Raw genomic sequence first — 18,354 nt, forward strand, 5'->3', positions numbered from 1 at the left:
AACGTACAAGAGTTGCTCTGCGTCTGTGTTTGTGATAAGAGGTTGGCTGAACAACTTTTTACACAAAACTTACAAAACTTTTACTTCAAGTTTTACTTTTACCTCTGAAATTTAAGTGCACGACTGTATCAACATAAGACACTCGGCGTCTCCCACCTCAAAGCAGCAAATTAGTTTTTTTTAATATTATTATTAATTAATTAATTAATTAATTAATTTTTAACAGAAGAACAATGCAAGGCATATATATCACAGAGCACCCAAACATCTTCGTTTTTTTTGTCTTCCATATTTTCTTCTGTTGGCCCCATGCCCCCCAAAGAGAGACCACAACAGGAATAAAGGCAGTAATGGAAAACACACTAATGGACACAATCATAACAAAATGTATTACAATAATGCCCAAATCACCAAAACCTTACACACGAGATAAGAAAATAATTAATAAGAAAAAAAGATGAAGCGAACAAATTCATTTTTTTTTTTTTTTTTTAATTAATTTTTTTTTTTTATTGCCAAAACAAATCAAGGCATATCAATCACAGAGCACTTAAGCATTCTTCCATTTTTTCTGTATTTTCTCCCGTTACTGTAACACAAATAAAGACAATAATGGAAATCAAACTAATGGACACAATCATGACAAAACTTAAGAGTTGCAATAACACCAAAATTACAAAAACCTCAAACACGTAAGATTATAAAGTAATGAATAAATGTTTGCGTGAAAATTACAAAAAAAAATTAAATAAAATGAAAAATAAGGCAAACAACTTCAATTTTGTCCCCGGAAACTTCCAAACAGGCAAAAAAAATAGGAAAACTTTCTGCGATTGCGCTGGCTTTGTCCCTGCAGGAAAATAGAGCCCTCAGTATTTTGGTCTGTCAACTGAGCATGCACCAGTGCAGACAGACAGAGAGGGAGAGTTTGTTAAAGCCCACAGTGGGTCCCTCACTTCCCTGTTTCAAATTCCTGAGGTTTCCAGTGCTCGGGAAGGCCTGGAGCTAATTTGGCTTTCAGGCTTTCCCCTCTAATTCTTTGCGACTAATTACAGTCGTATTCCTGCAATTAAACTGATAAACTGTGCTGAGCTTGGCAAAGTTCACCAAGAAACCCCAGCCCCTCCTCACGGGCGCAGCAGGGCACCACATATTCGCCATCTTTTTTCTCTCTCTGCAGCCGTAGTAAACACACTAAAAATAAAATGAATTCTTCGACAGAGCCTGTCTCCTCGGACTTAGTATTTACTGCCTCTGGTGACAATGCCAGGAACATGGAGGGGAGCGTCCAGAGGTCAGACAGATGTTGTGCATGAGAGGATTTGAGCAGTTATGTCTGAAAAAACCTAAACACCCCAAAGGGATATTTTTCTATTATCATTAAGGCATGATTGCAATTTAGGGACAGCTTCATAACATCATGACAGAGAAGTGCTCTCACGTATTCCTCCTGGATTCGAGGGGATTGAATGTTTTAATTGGGCCTGCCAGCACTTTCTCAGCTCATGCATACAGATGGGTCACGTAGGGAGAAAGAAAAACAAGCACGGAAATAAAATGAGGTAGGCCGTCTAGACCTTGTGCTTGGACTCATTTCGGTTGTTCGGTAGGTTTTTCAGCACATGTGAATGTTTATCTCTGCAATGAAGCGTACGGGCTGAGCTCCATTAAGTGCTAAAGGGGTGGTCCCTCCTCCGGACGGACAGTTTCACCATCAAAACCCAAATCAGCACTTCTTTTTGCCCTTCATATTTTTTATGACTTCTCCCTTTTTTTTCGTCTTTTCTTCCTTTTACATTTCATTATATAACTGTAGGATTCAGAGATGTATGTACGGTATGCAAAAAGTCATTTTCTGGATGTATTGAAATTTTGTTATTCTGGATCGACCACAGTTTTCTTTTGCTGCATTTGAACGCCTTTCACAAGCTTTTTGACACTTTGAAACCTGAGCGACTTTGTTTGATTTCTTTTAAAAGCATGGTAAAAAAAAGTGACACTATCAGCAAGAAATTTCCCAAAAATTGCAATAAATTATGTAAAGGTGGCAAGAAAATTACTTAAAAATTTGTTTTAAAAAAGAGGGGGGGATAATGAGAAAACTATCCAAAAACCCCCAGAAATAAATATATTTAAATTATTAATATAAAAATTATGTTACAAAAATAAATCAATATTTTTGTTTTTATGTTTTTTTATTTTTTACTTTCTTTTTCAAATACATTTCTTGTAGCTGTTTTTTTTATTTTTTATTTTTTTTGTCTGTGTTTTTTTTATTTGTAAGGATTGACTCTGTTTTGGAGCCAGCCTCAAGTGGCCGTTTGATGAACTGCATTTTTATTTATTTATTTATTTTATTTTTTTTAATTTTTTGGCTCTTCCACGTTGACTTCATTTTCCAGCCTCAGAAGTTACCGCTTGGGTTGACCTCACGGTGGCCATTTCCATTATTTTATATAGTCTGTGTTACCCACCTGCTAACCTTCCTGCCAGCGTCATGTATTTGTGTCTTCTCTGTTGTCCCCGTCTGGCCCTTCTGAAGCAGACCCACACAGTTGTGATGACGCACTGCGACGCAGTCCGCTATGTAAACACTGCAGAGCAGACACCTTATTGTGTAGAGCGCCATGTGTAAAAATACTCTGAGCATATTTGTAGAAGCTTTGAAATAACGGTCGGGATGGAGTGTGAAGGATGGGTTTCACCAATGTTTAGAGAGTGGGTTTAATTTTGGAAAGTCTGACCTTTTTTTCAGTCTGCAGCTTGTTCCTTTTTTGATAGTTTTTTGTGGGGTGAGGATGAGCGTAGTCGGGTGACTTTTATATGCAAATTCTTCTCAACCTAAAGTTCATTGGTGGTTGACGTCTTAAAGTGGAGACAAAAGTTTATTACAGGAGTAATTTTGTCCTTTAACACTCGTGTTTTTCTGTCTTCAAGGTATCTGAGGGCTCAGAGGTCCACTTCCAGCCCGGAAACTTCTCCCTGTCCTGCCAGATCCAGAAGGAGACCCTTCCTCATGGCAACGAGCACCTCCTCAACTGGGCGCAGAAGAAGTACCGGGCAGTCACCTCCTTCTCTGAGCTCCGGATGACTCAAGACATCTACATCAAAGTCGGAGAAGGTGTGTTTCTAGATTCCCAAAATTCCCAACATAGCTGCCGGCCCCCAAAGCATTCCTCCCGTTCCCAGTCAGCTCCCATAACTTTACTTTGCTCTGTTTTCAAACCAGTTTACGTGCACCTTTTTTTTTTTAAGGAAAAGAATTTCCTTCCCTCAATGGACTCACATTATTTAACAGAGTTAACTCTTGGCTGTCTCTCATTACAGCCTTAAGATTTTTTGGACACCAAAATATAAATGAGATGCAAGTAATTGAGTATTTTATACATTACAACATATTGCAGGACAACATAGTTTAAAAAAATTCATTAAAATTTGTCCTTGATCCTTCTTCATCTTTGGAGTTGAAGTTCATTAAAATACCCAGCTACTATGAAGACATCCGGGCGCTTGGGCATGTTGCTGCTGGTGGTATCATACAATTCCTTCAGTCCATTTTTGGAGTTTGCATCGCAGTATTGTGTCCTGTCGGCTCTGAACAAGGGTTCGCCCAACCACCCAATAGCTTGATCCAGGATGTTAGGGGTTAACCATGTCTCTGTGAAGATGTGTGCAGAGCAGTCTCTGATCTCCTGTTGCTAAGTGAGCCTCAATCACATCTCATCCACTTTATTCTCTCGCGACCGGACATCATCCAGAAGAAGGCTCGATAGACGGACAGCTCTTGGTCCAAGGCGGGTCAGCCTCGCCCTGATGCCAGCTCTCCTCCCTCTCTTCATGTTTCGGTTTCGTTTCTCCCCTCTTGTCTGACTGGCTGATCGGTGCACGCCGCCAGTGGGGATCCTCTTGTGGTCTGCTGCATTCAGTCCAAACTCCACACAACTTTTCCCGATATTGATAAGAGCATCTCTATTGTTGAAAAGTCGTGTTACAGAAGGGGCCATGGAGTCTAAAAAATTGAAAATGGCCAGCACTGCCGTCGTCATAGCAACCCATTTAAACTTAAACTAGAAAATATGCGAACACTGGTGTTTAAGACATTAGAGTGTGAATTAGGTTTCTGACATATTGGCAGATAATCCCTGACAATATCTTATCTTTGGATACAAATTCGTGGAAAAAGTCTGTGATTTGTCTGTTTTTCCAAGTGTTGTTACTTCCATAGTTTTCATTAATATGATAATAATAAATGTAAAACATCTGCTGGAGGGCATACATAGGTTGAGCATAAGAAAAAAAAGCAGAAGATAGTCTATCACTTTCACATTTTTCAGTGGTGAGGAGGAGTGTAGATGAAGTGAGGAAGCCCCGGGAGATTCTCAGGGGAGGCTGTGATTGATCTTGACTCGTGTGAGCCGCAGATTTTCGATTCTTCACTCTCTGCCGGCCGCTCCACGCACTGAACAGACGGCAGCTTCCCAACGCATCGGCTCTCAGACAGGACGTCTTGTTTTTAACGAGCATCTTTCAGCACATGGAAATAAAACAAAGCTCACGTCTGGAGGGAAATAATGGCTTTACTACTGCCGGTGAAGTTCTCTCTCTGCGGCGTTAGTTGCTGCCGAGCGAGTCGCTCAGCCTGCAAGCGTTTGGCTTGTGTCATTAGGGGGCTGTGGTTTGGCAAAAACCTGAAGTGGCATGATGTTTACTTCGAGCAAAGAGCTGTAGATTTCCACTCCTTCACATCGACGGTCGTGTCTGGTGAAGATGGACAGATCCTCACTTTGCTTCCTAACCAGGCTCGTATACTCACGGTCTCCCCGCAGCTCTTTAAAGTGCCACAAAGGTTCCGGAAAGGAAGGTGCCAACCTTCAGTTTACGCTCCGTCCTCGGCTCTGTTTGCCAAATAAGGAAGCAGCTGTCTGGTGTTTTCTCAGAGTGCTGAGGAGAGGTGAAACTTTTTACATTTAAAAGCACTTTCTCAACAAATTTTCTGACCCGTCATAAAAGAAGAGGAAGAAACACTAAAAGGTTTGATAAAAATGTTTATGAATATTATTGTCCTGCTATTGTGGAGGGGATTCTGGTAAAAACCTTTGCTGGAATTTCCCACGTTGAATCCAAGATTAATTTCCCTGCTGGTAAGCCCACAGATCATGCCAACCTGAGCACACCTGACCTCATGCAGCACAGCTTCTAGTGCTGAGACAACAGCAGCTGCAGGGCTGCGTGCTGAAGGGAGCAGGGAGACTTTTCCTCAGCTGAAATGACTCGATCAAAGAAAACATCGAGCCTGGTGAGGCCATCCTGATGACGTGAGCTCAACACGAGGCGGGTTTCCATCAACCATCAAACTGCACAAATTGAAATTGCGAATTTAAAATACGCCGAATGGAAACACATCAATTATATTAAAATAAAAACCCAAACTCCCATTTATCACTAAATAGTTTTAATGCTCGCATAAGGTGATTCGAAAAAGCCATATTTCTAAAAACTGCAATGGAAACCCTTTTTAGTCTTTTCTAGGTCACATGATGCTATGGCCATGTGCTTGTCAGTAGGAACTGGCTCTCTCATGATGCAGCACGAGCTACAAGAGCTGTTATTGCATCACATAACTGAGAAAGTTGAGCAGATCATCAGGACGTTCTGAATCCACAATCCATAACACGCCTACGTGGCCTTGGATTGGAAATAATGACGGCTTGTGCGGTGGCTGCAATAGAAATAAACCTGCTAATGTTTTAAACATCCATCGCCATGGTTACTGGAGTGTTATCACCAGAGGAGAAGTCGCACAGCATCACTCAGTGGAAACGCAATCATCATGCAATTGTATTTTAGCAGCATTTTGAAAATAAATTTTGTGCAAATCTGCAACAGAAAGTGGTCTACTTATGGTGGCACAGTCTCTGCTGTGCATGCCCTCAGTTTCCATTAAGCCTCAAATTGTGCAAATTGAAATTGCTAATATAAAATACGACTAATGAAAACACGAAAATCAATTTTAGAAAAAAACTCCCATTTATCACAAAAAAAGGTTTATGTTCATATGAGGTGGAACTTTCGAAGATATCAGGCCAATTTTACGTCATTAACTACACGAAACACTGTTGACTAAGATTTTCCGTCTTAAATGACTCTGCTGTCAACATAAATAATCAACTAATGCAGGAGCGTTTTTCCACACAAGTACGGAAAGCCAGGAGGTACAGAAGCCAAAAAGAAAAAGAAAAATTACTGCAAATGAAAAGAACTCATTTCGATGAAATTCACAAATACTCAAGGAAATATTTAAATAATAAATTTAAAAAATTACAATGTAATTATAAAGTGCCCTTATAACTATCACACTTTCGCTAGAACAACTTGGTCAACTCAAACATCCACCCTGCTGAGCTCTGTGACAGGACATTGAATTTACTGAGAAGCAGGGGGTGCTGTTCTGCAGCTGACCTCGTGCTCTGACCTCTCTGTGGTTTTGGGTTACAAAAAGCTGTTTTTCTCTTTTAGGGGATCGAAATAGCCTCACAGAACGCCCAACCACCACTAACATAAACACCTCTCCTCTTTCAGATCCTCTGTTTTCTGACACCTGCAAGATTGATACCAAGTTCCTGTCTCTGAACTACCTGGGCGGCTACGTGGAGCCGCAGGCATCAAAGGGCTGCGTCCTGTCTGGACCCGACAAAGACCAAGACGTCCACATCATCGAGCTCCAAGCGCCCAACTCCAGCAGGTGAGCGGCCAAGAAAGCATGCTGTCATCGTATATTTTTGAGGTCAAGATGCTCTCACTGATCTCCGTGGAGTTCGTTTTGGATGGAAACTCACATGGAGGCGAGTTTGGGGGTCAGTTAGTGGTGTACTTTTGAGGGAGATATTTCAAAACATGGTCCCTGGGTTGCCAGATTATCTCCTCACTCCCCCAGTGGAGAGATTACACAGTATGCCCAAAAGACTGCAGGACTGGGAACGTGTTGCTCTGTATCTCACTGCAGTGTTATCAGGTCTGTAGTGCACATGTCTGCTTTTTTTCTGGGAATCCATCCAGCTTTTTAATTAGTTGGCCAGACGCAGACGGCACGATAACACTACGTGCTGTAGAGCTAACCGTCCAAAATTCTCTGCCTCTCTCCCTCTCTGCAGTGCGTTCCAGGTGGATGTCATCGTAGATCTACGGCCTCTGGAGGACGATGCCCCGCTGCATCGTGACGTCGTCTTGCTGCTTAAGTGCGCCAAGTCTGTCAACTGGGTCATCAAGGCGCACAATGTGATTGGCAAGCTGGATGTAGTGGTAAGCTAGCAGCATGAAACACAGAAAAGATTTCCATTCATCTTTTTTTTCTCCTTAACAGCAGTGATACTCAACTTAAGGCCTGCAGGCCAAATCTGGCCCGTAATAAGTTGCAAGGTGGCCCCCCAAAACCATTTTCTAATTCACAGAAAATAAGGTGATTCACAAATAAGGTGCCAAAGTGTATTAAACAGCATCAAAATTGAGCTTGTAAAAATGTGCCAGAGGAGATTTCCCCACACTTCAACAGAGTGATAAAAACCTAGACATGTCCTAAAATCCTGGAAATGTCTTTAAACCCTAGAAATGTTCTAAAATCTTAGAAATGTCCAGAAATGTTAAAAAATGGTAGCAGTGTCCTAAAATCAAAGAAATGGAAATTTCCTGAAACCCTTGAAACAAAAAAAAAAACCTAAAAACATCCTTGAGTCCTAGAAGCATCCTGAAATCACAGAAATGTCATGAAATCTTTGGATTATCCTAAAATTCTAAAAACGTCCCAAAATCCTAGAAATGTCCTAAAATCCTGGTAACGTCCTGAAATCCTTTAAACATCCTTAAATCATACAAATGTCCTGAAATCCTAGAAATGTCCTAAAATCCTAGAAATGTCCTCAAATCACAGATTTCTTTTTTTCTAAAATTCTAGAGATGTCCTGAAATGCTCAGAATGGCCTTGAATCCTAACATGTCTGGGGCTTCAGTGACTGGCCCCTGGGCTCCTGTCAGAGCTGAGTGCTGCTTTACAGATTTCACGGATGAGGTTTTCTATCATCTTATCACACATCACAGTAGCTCACGAGTGGCGCAGACAGAAATGTCATCACTTTTGCACACTCGACCACAGAATTTGTCACAGCAGGATGTGTGCTGAATTGGCCCCCGCGCTGCAGCAGAGGGTGGGGGTAACAGGTTAGGACGAACTGTGACATTTCATTGTGGCAGCTCCAGCGTTTGTCATCACATTCAGAGCGCCGGGGGCGGCAGCGGTCGGGGTATCACATATTTTCAGAGTCAAGGCGGTACTTCAGCTGCACATAAGCTGCTTCCCATAAGTCACAACGTGAATTACGAGCCGCGCCTGCTTCGGGCACTTTGGAGCCGTTAGGACCTCCTCGCCACACACAGAAGACAAACACTGGCTAATTACTGCAATACATCAGAATGCCCTTTACTTAGAACTGTGGTTTTATACGTATCAGCGCTGACTGTGTACACAGTTTTGATATTAAATCTTCATCAGTGTTACTCGAGTCTCTCAGGACTCTCAGAAACTTAAAGGAATATGACACCCATGTAAACCTTGGAAGAATAGTTTAACTGTACATCATGTCGATGGGGAATTGGCAGCAGTCCAACCGGCGTAATTGCTCGGGGGATGAAATTTCAAACCCCTGAGTTAACCCCTTAAAACCTCGATGGACAACAGTTCTCTTGTGCTGCAGTCAGATGCTTTTTACAAGCATTTAAACCTCTGAAACATGAGCAAATGTGTTTTGATTCCTGTCAAAAACACAGAGGAAAAGGCCATCAGCAATTAGGCAAGGTATAGCCTGCAAAATGCAAGAAAGGTGAAAAATCAGAGGGGGTGAGATAAGTATTATTTTAATTAATATTAGCTGTAGTGGTAGTAATAGTGTTTTTTCACTATGAAAACCATGGTATCATTACTATTATTATTAACTGTTCTCATGTTTAAGTAGCCTTCTTCTCTGAGATTCATTTAAAAAGATTTAATAGAAAGCATATATTAACAACATTTATTTAATATCCATTTATTTATTTATTTTTGTTGGTTTATTCCAGGTCATTTTCTTGTTAATTTTATTAATACTATTTTTTTTGATTATACTATATTTTTAGGTTATTTTCTTATAATTTTTTTTACTGTTTTCTTGCTCATTTGTGGTCACATCTTGTCAAGTTGCTCATTGCCAATTTTCTCAAAAAGGGTTAAAAACTCTGTGTTAAGACTGAGAGAGCCTCCTTTATGTTGGGAATTTCTCAAAATATTTCATTTGTCTGGTGACATTTGGTATTTACGGTATTACGGAGCCAACAGTTGTCTCGTGTGCGGCTCTCTGCTGCGTTAACCCCTCGCTGGTTTCAGTGGAGGTGTGTCAGGGGTTCTGTGTTTCCTCACTGTGTAACGCTGATACTCCTGTGGGGCCGCTGCAGCCATGACACTGCACTTTCTGCCAGGCGCGGTGTGTTTGTTCAGCTGCCTGGTCGCTGCCGTACAGTCAGGTTGTGTGAGTGTGATGCCAGGTCACAGTCAGCAGTACTTACATCAGCACAAACGGAGGGTAATGCCTCTGGTGGAAGATTTGTGTTTTCTTATACCCATTTAACACTTTGACCCTGTATGGCAGAGCAGCTTTTTGGGTGAGGAATGTAGGATATTTTTTGGCTCTGTTAATGCCATGAGTAAATTTCTTCAAATCTGGGGCAACAATCACTTGGACTCCAGGTTTAACTGAATCATTTTTGGTGGTCACAGGTCAAAATTCAGGGTCTTTGTGACCTCGTCTGTCTCATTCTTGTGAATGTGATTTCTCAAAAACTACTAAGGGGAATTTCTTTAAATTTAGCAAAAACATCCATTTGGACTCACGGATGAACTAAATTTTAGTGATCAAAGATCAAACATCAAGGTCACTGTAATCTTAAATCTGCCTCATTCTGGTGAACGCAATGTTATGAAGAGCTCTAGGGGATTTCTTCAAATTTAGCACAAACATCCACTTGGACTCAAGGATGAACTGATTAGATATTGGTGGTCAAAGGTCAAGGTCACTGTAATCTTAAATCTGCCTCAATCTTGTTAACGCGCTATTATGATGCTCTATGGAATTTATTCAAATTTAGCACAAACATCCACTTGGACTCAAGGATGAACTCATTAGATTTTAGTGCTTAAAGGTCAAGGTTTCTGTGACCTCGTATGTGTCATTATTGTGAACACAATATCTGAAGAACCTCTGAAAGGAATTTCTTCAGATTTGCCACAAACGTTCACTTGGACTCAACGATGAGCTGATTAGATTTTGGTGGTCAAAGGTCACAGTAACCTTGCATTCATGCCATTCTTGCGAATGCAGTATCTTGAGAAACCTTTGAGGAAATTCCTTAAAATTTGGCACAAACCTTCACTTGGACTCAACAAAAAGCTGATTTGAATTTTGTGTTAAAAGGTCAAGGTCACTGTGACCTTGCGTCTGTCTCATTTTGCTAAACACAATATCTGAAGATAGCCTTGAGGGAGTTTCCTCAAATTTGGCACAAACATCCACTTGGACTCACAGACGAACTGATTAAAATCTGGTGATCGAAGGCCAAAAGTCACAGTGACCTCATAAAACATGTTTCTGGCCAGAATTCATGCACTCAAATTTGCTTTATTTTGAATTTATGATTAAGTTCAGTCGCATGTGTTTGAACAAACTTGTAACAAATGAGTAAATTTTAAAAAGCATTCATGAGTTTTGTAAATGTAATATATTTTCACTCTGCTGTTAAAATAGCATTACGGGGGTGATCAGCACATTATAACTTCTATAGGAATCGAAACTCAAAGTTTGGGACGTGGAACTTGTCGTCGTGACTTGTAACTTGAGTGCAGCACTTGAGGCTTACATGTGACTTGTACTGATTTGGTCGCACCTCTGGTTTAAACATAAACCCGTTTTCTTGTTCCCTCATAGCTGACAGTTTGACTTTTATTTGACAGCAGTGGCACACAGGATGCTGCGCTTGTGCAACCCATGTTTGGGAGCGTGTCAACTATTTATGTGATATGACAGCCTCATAAAAACCGAGACCCCGCTTCTGTCAGGGAGCGGGCTCTCCTCGGCGTTGCTCAAGAGAGATGAATGTGTGGGAAACGGCTGTGAGAACGAACCGTTACTCCCTCACACAGGGAGGGTATGCTGTAGGGCAGGACACAAATTTTAAGAGCAAACTAACATGTTGGTTTCTCAGCATTGATTGAGCGGCGACACGCCCATGACCTCACACTCAGGCGTGATTCACGCTCCGCATGAGAGCAGGACTGGACTTGAAGTGGAATCTCTGCAGAGTCAATCACGTCTTTTGTTTGTGGAAAACATACAATAAGACATGATATGTGACACATCTGCCTTCTTCTCCGCAGGCCTCTGATACCGTGAGTGTGAGTTCGAATACGGAGAGACTGATGCCAGTATCAAAATATCCCAAGCAGCAGTTGCCATCAGGGCCACAAGCCTTGATCAAGTGGGCAGGAGAGCATGGCTTCAGCCCGGTCACGTCCTACACCAGCACTCCTGTGGCTAACCACTTCAATATCCGACTCAGAGAGCCAGGTAAACCCAAGAAACATCCTCTAAATTCAATCACACTGTGTGTTCGGAGAAATTATATCAAAAAACACCATGTGTAAGACACACATTTCAGCAGCTGCTTCGGTTTTTTCATGACTAATATTGCACATTTCACGGTCATTGCAGAGAGACGAGCGTGAAATTGTGAAATGGTTTTATAGTCGCGGTCCTGTGTAATTTCCCTGCCTGTTAAATCAGCCTCACGAAGCTCCAACAATGTGTGACTTCCAGATGTGGTGGATCCTCTGGAGAGCATGTTGCCTCCAGAGCTCTCCATCCTGCGCGACTCCAATCCTCATCCGAGAACCGGAGCCGCTTCGCGACACTCCGGCCTGCCTTTTCCCTTCCCTCCGCCCGTACCGGACGGCCTGCCCTACCTGCCTCTGTCCCCCTCCCTCGACGACCGGCCCTGGGAGAACGGCGAGTTCGAGGAGCATCAGGGCGTTCTGAACGTTGGGATCAATGTGCAGTGCGAGGACACGAGGATGGTGGTCAGCGTCGACAAAGGAAGCCTGGAGGTGAGCGACTTCATCCGTCACTTACCCAGAAACAAACAGGGCTACGATCAATGATTATTTTAGAAGGTTTATTCCGACATAATGCAACAAGTATAAATAAACTCAAAATAAAAACAGAAACACAACAAACTATTTCTAAATAGCATTTCACATAAGATGCTGGGAATAAAATGAGTTATGTATTAAATGTTTGTATTACTTACATTATTTATGACCAGAACTGTCCATTTATTTGAGTTGGCATAAAGGGGCCACTGTACATGAAAAACAGAGAGCAATATTCTGAGAAAAAAAGTCTGATATTTTCTGTGTTTATAAAGTTATTTATATGGGTATTTTCTGAGTTTGTAAAGTCAAAAATTTCTGAGACAAAATTCAAATTTCTGAGAAAAAAAGCTGGATATTCTCTGAATTTACCCCAAAGAAGCCAAAGATTATGTAAAAGGCGGTTTCAGATTTGTGAAACCTTTATTTTGTTTTTCTTACATGTAGACCAGATTGAACCAGGTCTGCCTTTCAACAACCACAAATCTCAGTCAGGTCACATCTGGATCTTCATTACAAAATAAAATGAATAAATACCATAAATATTTTTGCATTATGACAAATAGAATAAAGGTTTTGCGAATTTGAAAGTGGGTTTTGGACAAAGTTAAGGCTTTATTTAAAACATATCACATGCTTTGGTTTACTTGGAGCAGGTGCTCTTCAGGCTTCGGGGAGAAAGGCTGCTCTGTAGTGCTGGCGCTCTGTAACCTCACACTTATTAAAAGTGCATAAATTAATCAAAACAAGAGAAAGAATTCATCAAAACAAGGAAACAAAATGTATCTCGAAGCCAGGCAAGAGCATCTTGTGCTATTTGTTTTATAAAACGTGGCCTCAATTTATTATTTTTTTTCTCCATGGCCCCTCCAGGGCTCCTGAAGAGGCAGCTGTTTCAGTTTTAATAAAAAGATGATCTGTGCAGCAGTAAAACGCCTCTGTAAACAAATAATTGTTACAGCATAGAGGCAAACAGTTAAACATTGTTCATGTCTAATCTCACACTGATAGACAGAAAAGTTTTTCTCATATTCGATGCTTGATAATACTTAACTCCAACAAAAAGACAAAACGAAAACAACGTAAATGTTTTTGTTTCCCAACCGAACTTAATCTGTTGTCATCGCTTAAATCTAAATCAAGTGGCACATCTGAAAGCTATTTCACGGTCTGATCAATCGCATTTGCTTTTAATTATTTCGTTTTTGCATCTCTGCTCTGGCGACACAGACGTGATGTGACAAACTGTGACAAGAAGAATAAGAACAACAAACATGGAGGACACCCAAAGAGAATACCAGTGTCAGGAGCAATTAGGGGGCTGAATGAAAGTCCTCTGCAGTGCACTTAGAAAATGCCAACAAAAACCTCCATGTTGCAAGAGTTTTGATATCTGAAGTGTGTGCACGTATTACAGCACAGCTGTCAGTGTGGCAATGACAGCAAATGAAGAAACGTCTGAATCACACATCTTAAGGTGCAAATCTGGCCCTCAGTAGGGTGCCAAGTGGCCCTCAAATCATTTTCTAACTCACAACAAAGGGAGTGATTCACACCAACAATTGTTTTTGTACTTTTAGTATACATAAGATGCCAGAGTGAATAAAACAAAACAGAGCTTGTTTATCAAAAATGTGCTAATGGAGGATCCCCCTCACCCCTGACAGAGGTCCTAGCTGAATCACTAATGTCCTAAAATCCTAGAAACATCGTAAAATCTGAGAAATTTCTTAAAATCCTTGAAACATCGAAATTTCCTAAAACCCTAGAAGCATCCTGAAATCAGAGAAACATCCTAAAAATCCTCAAAATGTCTTAAAATCCTAAAAATATCCTAAAACCCTCTAAATGTCCTAAGTCCTACAAATGTCCTAAAACACTAGAGACATGCTAAAATCAGAAAAACATCTCAAAATCTTTGAAATGTCCTAAAATCCTTGAAATGTCCTAAAATCCTTGAAATTTCCTAAACTCCAAGAAACTTCCTACAATCAGAGAAATGTCCCAAAATCCTAGAAGCACATACAGGGTCGCCTGGCCTCCTGTCATTTTTTAAAAGTGGCCCCAAAGTAACTCACGTTGAGTGTCCCTGGTGTTCAGTCATATTTGGACCTTCAGTTTTGACTGCAGCCTTTATAATAACTTTGCTTGTAGAAAACCTGGTTTAATGTCTACAAAAGTCAAACAAAAGTGGACCCTGTAAAGCGTCCCTGTTCTGCACAGGCTGACACTGAAGTTAGCAGGATATTTCCCAACATTTGGCGCATGGGGACGGCGCACGCAGCCCACATCACAGAATGGAAACTGGCATAGACTGTAATTAGGAGAAGCTGAGGCTGGAGCAAGACCACCTTGTGGGATTTGTTTATTCCTGGGAACTCAAAGTCTCACACAACTACTTTCTTTTATATTTATTTTATCTTTTTTAAATGAGTTAATAAAGGAAAAGTTTTTTGATCTTTTTCCAATGTTGCAATTTTTTCATGTTTCCTCAGGCGAAGGGGTTTACTCATGCCAACCTCACGCTCCAGGACCCAGCCTGCAAAGCAACAGTCAATGCCACCCACTACACACTGGAAACTCCTCTGACTGGCTGTCAGACCACCGTATATCCCCTCCAGGGGAGTCCCATGGCCCTGCACATCAACTCTGTGAGTACAGTACCTGTCATTAGTTTCAGTCACCGAAGCTGCTTCAGTGGCCACCTAGTCTCTAATGTAAATACAATTGTGGAAACAAAGAGTGTTTTTAGAGTCAAACTAACATTAAAATGTATTTTTGCTAAAAAAAATCAACATCCTTTGTGTTTGTTTGGACCTGTTTACATGTAATTACCGTAGACCGTGTAAAGTGGTTGTAGCCTGCGGGTCTGAAAAGTGAAGCCAAGGTGAAATTGCCCGAAACCTGAAGGTGTATTTCTGAGCGGGCCTACTGGGCCCAAAAACCGGCTCAGTTCTGTGCAGAGAAACAACTGTATCGGCCCCCTGGAGGGTAGGGGGCCTTTAATGCTTACAGGTAGAGGGGCCCATAGGGTCATAGTCCGCCTACTAAACCGCCTAAATTTCCAGTTACAGTCATTCTTTTAATAAACAATTATTATTATTTATGAACGGCACCCCCACCAAAAAAGTACAACATCAATAAATGAATAAGTAATAATAATTATATAATGAATTAATAATAATTAAATGAATAGAAGAAAAATAAATAAATAAATAAAAGACCATTGTGCCAAAATAATTTGGCAGGCTGTGCTTTCGACTTATAACAGAAAAGTAGCAGCTAACATTGGCTAACGTTACCTACAAGTTGCAATAAAGTTAGGAAGAAAACATTTTAATGTTCAAAGAACATTTTAAGGATGTTTATCATTTCAAAAAACGTTTTAACTGCAACATTGTGAGGATGTTTTGGTGATGTTGAGAGGTGACAGATAATAGGATGTTCTTTTTTATAAAACGTTCCCACAATGTTACATGAGAACAAAGGCAGAACATTTTCAAAGCAACATTCAGAGCATGTTATCGAGACCTGAGATTACAGAACATGTTTTTGTGGAACTGTAATGTAATGTGATATTTCAACAAAAAAAACATTTTACTTTGTTTATATAGAATGTTAACCCAACCCAACATTTCACATTTTGGGAACTAAAAGAAAAGTTCCCACTGAAAACATTACCAAAACATCACACAGGTTGAATCGTACCATTCTTAGAAGGTTTTTAGAGCCAAAAATTGCTCGCTGGGTACGTGGAGAGTCAGTAGAGCATCATGGGTGCTGACAGCATGTTTCCGAGTAATGACGGCGGTCAGCTCTCCGTCAGCTGACAGGAAACACACTCAGAGGTTTGAATCCTTTCACTTTTTCCACAAATTGTTTATCCTCTTTTTTTGGATGAATTAAAAAATGGAAAAATATGATGAATGTAAAGTAGATGTTCATGTAATGCTGAACAGTGTGGGAGTGTTTTTATGGGACTCTGCACTCACATCTGACATCCCCACTCGTCTTCATTATTATGGAATGCCTTCGTTCAGCGTGTTTGTTCAAACAAGCAAGGATGAATCACTTCCTCCCCAACCTTTTGAGATCTTTTGTGGGGGAAATTTGGAACAACACTTTTTTCTGTCCGACCCAGATTGAAAACCCCGGGCACAAGTCCAAGGTCGTCTTTTGTGTTAGCAGTTGGATGCAGGGATAACCTCTGACCTCTGGTCAAAAGAGATAAAAATTTCATTGTTTGGGTCCAAACACATCAAAGATAACGTGCTGCGGCTGCTGTTGTTTTCTCCCGTCTCCTGACGTGTTGATTTAATTCTGCAGTGGCGCTGATGGCAGGTCGGCTAATTTGGTGCAGACTCAAGAAAACACTGTTACTGTCACCGAGACCTCATTAAATCAGACGTTTCTCAAAGCGGCGTGGACTCATGTCAGAGCCCTGACATTCTTCTTCTCTGCTGAGAAATTAAAAGTATGTTTTCATGTTTTTGTCCAGGATGAGTCCCACTGCTGAAGCCACAGGACATTCCCACATTTTAAATCCAACTCGTTGGTTACAGAATGTTTTGGCAACCCCTCTCAAAGCTTGAGATCTCTGAGCCTTTGGCTTAAAAACCACCCTGAGTGAGGCAACACCGCTCACAACTGGAGCTGTTAACCCCTTAAAATCTGCATTAGAAACAGTCCACCATGCATACTGTAGTATTTTTAGGGCCTGAGCATGAAACGTTCGAGGACCCTCTTGGAATTTAAGAAATTATTATTATTCTCCTCGATGAATCACATTTTTGGAGGTCTGAACATTCCCAAAATCTCATGAAAAGTGGTACAATTGGTGAAAAATTTCGCATTTTGGTGGTTTCGGAAACAGGCGTGACATAATGACTCCACAGCGCCCCTAACGTGTAGCCCCAATGCCCAGTTTAACCTACATTTATGAAAATCGGTACACTTATGTGTCATGCCCAGACGCACAAAAAAGGCTCTTAGACACACCCCCACAACCTGACAGGAAGTCGGACATTTTTAATTTTATGTCGCTTTTTAGCGATTTTGGGGCAATTTTTACTTTTGAGAACTTGTCCATAGGACATTTCTTTGATTTTAGGAAATTTTCAGGATGTTGGGCAATTTTGGGGATTTTAAAAGTATTTCTCAGATTTTAGGACTTTTCTAAGATTTAAGGATGTTTCTCAGACATCTCAGATTATTAGGATTTTTATCTTCATTTTAGGACTTTTTAGGATTTCAGACTTTATGTTTCTTGGACTTAAGGACATTTCTGGGAATTCTGTACATTTTTAGGATTTTAGGACATTAGGGTCTTAGCTAGGACCTCTGTGTGGGGGGTGGGGGAGGGGATCCTCCACTGGCACATTTTTGGATAAACAAGCTCCATTTTTATGCCGTTTTATGCACTCTGGCACCATATATGTACTTAAAGTACAAAAACAATTCCCAGTGTGAATCTTTTCAGATTTATTGTGAATTAAAAAATGGCTCAGGGGCCACCTAGCACCCTGTTTGGGGTCTGATTTGGCCCGCAGGCTGTAAATTGAGAGTCACTGCTCTTGCCATTATGGTTCTTATTTCAGATCTGTTTAAACAGAATCAGGAGATCCGTTTTTAAAGGGTTGAAGAAAGAATCTGGAAGAGATTTTTGTAAATGCTTTCCTTTCACTCACTAACTGATGTGGCTCGGGTTCTGTGAGTAACGGACTCCTCTGTGGATTGCAGGTCTTGATAAGTCATGCTGAGACTAAGGATGGGAGTGGCGGGCCGCTGGATTATGAGGATCTGGAATCCGGAGACGTGCTGTTCCCGAGGGACCCAGTGGAGCGGACATTAACTGAGGCCGCGGAGCACCAGTCCACCATCATGGTGAGACAGAGGGATCATTGTGGTTCTGCCTGTGTGCGAGCTCCATCTCATCGCAGGGTGAAAAGTGACAAATCTACATCTCTATGTAAATCATGCAGAGTTGGAAGAAACTCCATTTCCCAGAGTCCCCCGGTGCACGTAAAGACTCATCTGGTTTCTGCAATCTCTGCGCCTTTCCATGATGTCTGTTTTATGAACTTGACCCTGACATTTTCCATTTTGAAGTTTCCCCATCTCCTTCCCTCCAC

General features: G+C 41.1%; 1 protein-coding gene across 1 annotated transcript in view; it reads left to right on the forward strand.

The window, feature by feature from the left end:
- The window catches only part of tgfbr3 (transforming growth factor, beta receptor III), a 100,929-nt gene that overhangs the window by 62,919 nt on the left and 19,656 nt on the right, over nucleotides 1–18,354 (forward strand). Inside the window, exons 5-11 of the mRNA XM_042483744.1 lie at nucleotides 2,938–3,121; nucleotides 6,580–6,742; nucleotides 7,152–7,299; nucleotides 11,453–11,642; nucleotides 11,892–12,178; nucleotides 14,719–14,874; nucleotides 17,963–18,106. Of these exons, the coding sequence (XP_042339678.1) occupies nucleotides 2,938–3,121; nucleotides 6,580–6,742; nucleotides 7,152–7,299; nucleotides 11,453–11,642; nucleotides 11,892–12,178; nucleotides 14,719–14,874; nucleotides 17,963–18,106 (1,272 nt within the window). The remainder of the gene's footprint in view (nucleotides 1–2,937; nucleotides 3,122–6,579; nucleotides 6,743–7,151; nucleotides 7,300–11,452; nucleotides 11,643–11,891; nucleotides 12,179–14,718; nucleotides 14,875–17,962; nucleotides 18,107–18,354) is intronic.

The sequence above is a fragment of the Plectropomus leopardus genome, chromosome 3 (genome assembly GCF_008729295.1).
Source record: "Plectropomus leopardus isolate mb chromosome 3, YSFRI_Pleo_2.0, whole genome shotgun sequence".
NCBI classification, from domain to species: Eukaryota; Metazoa; Chordata; class Actinopteri; order Perciformes; family Serranidae; genus Plectropomus; species Plectropomus leopardus.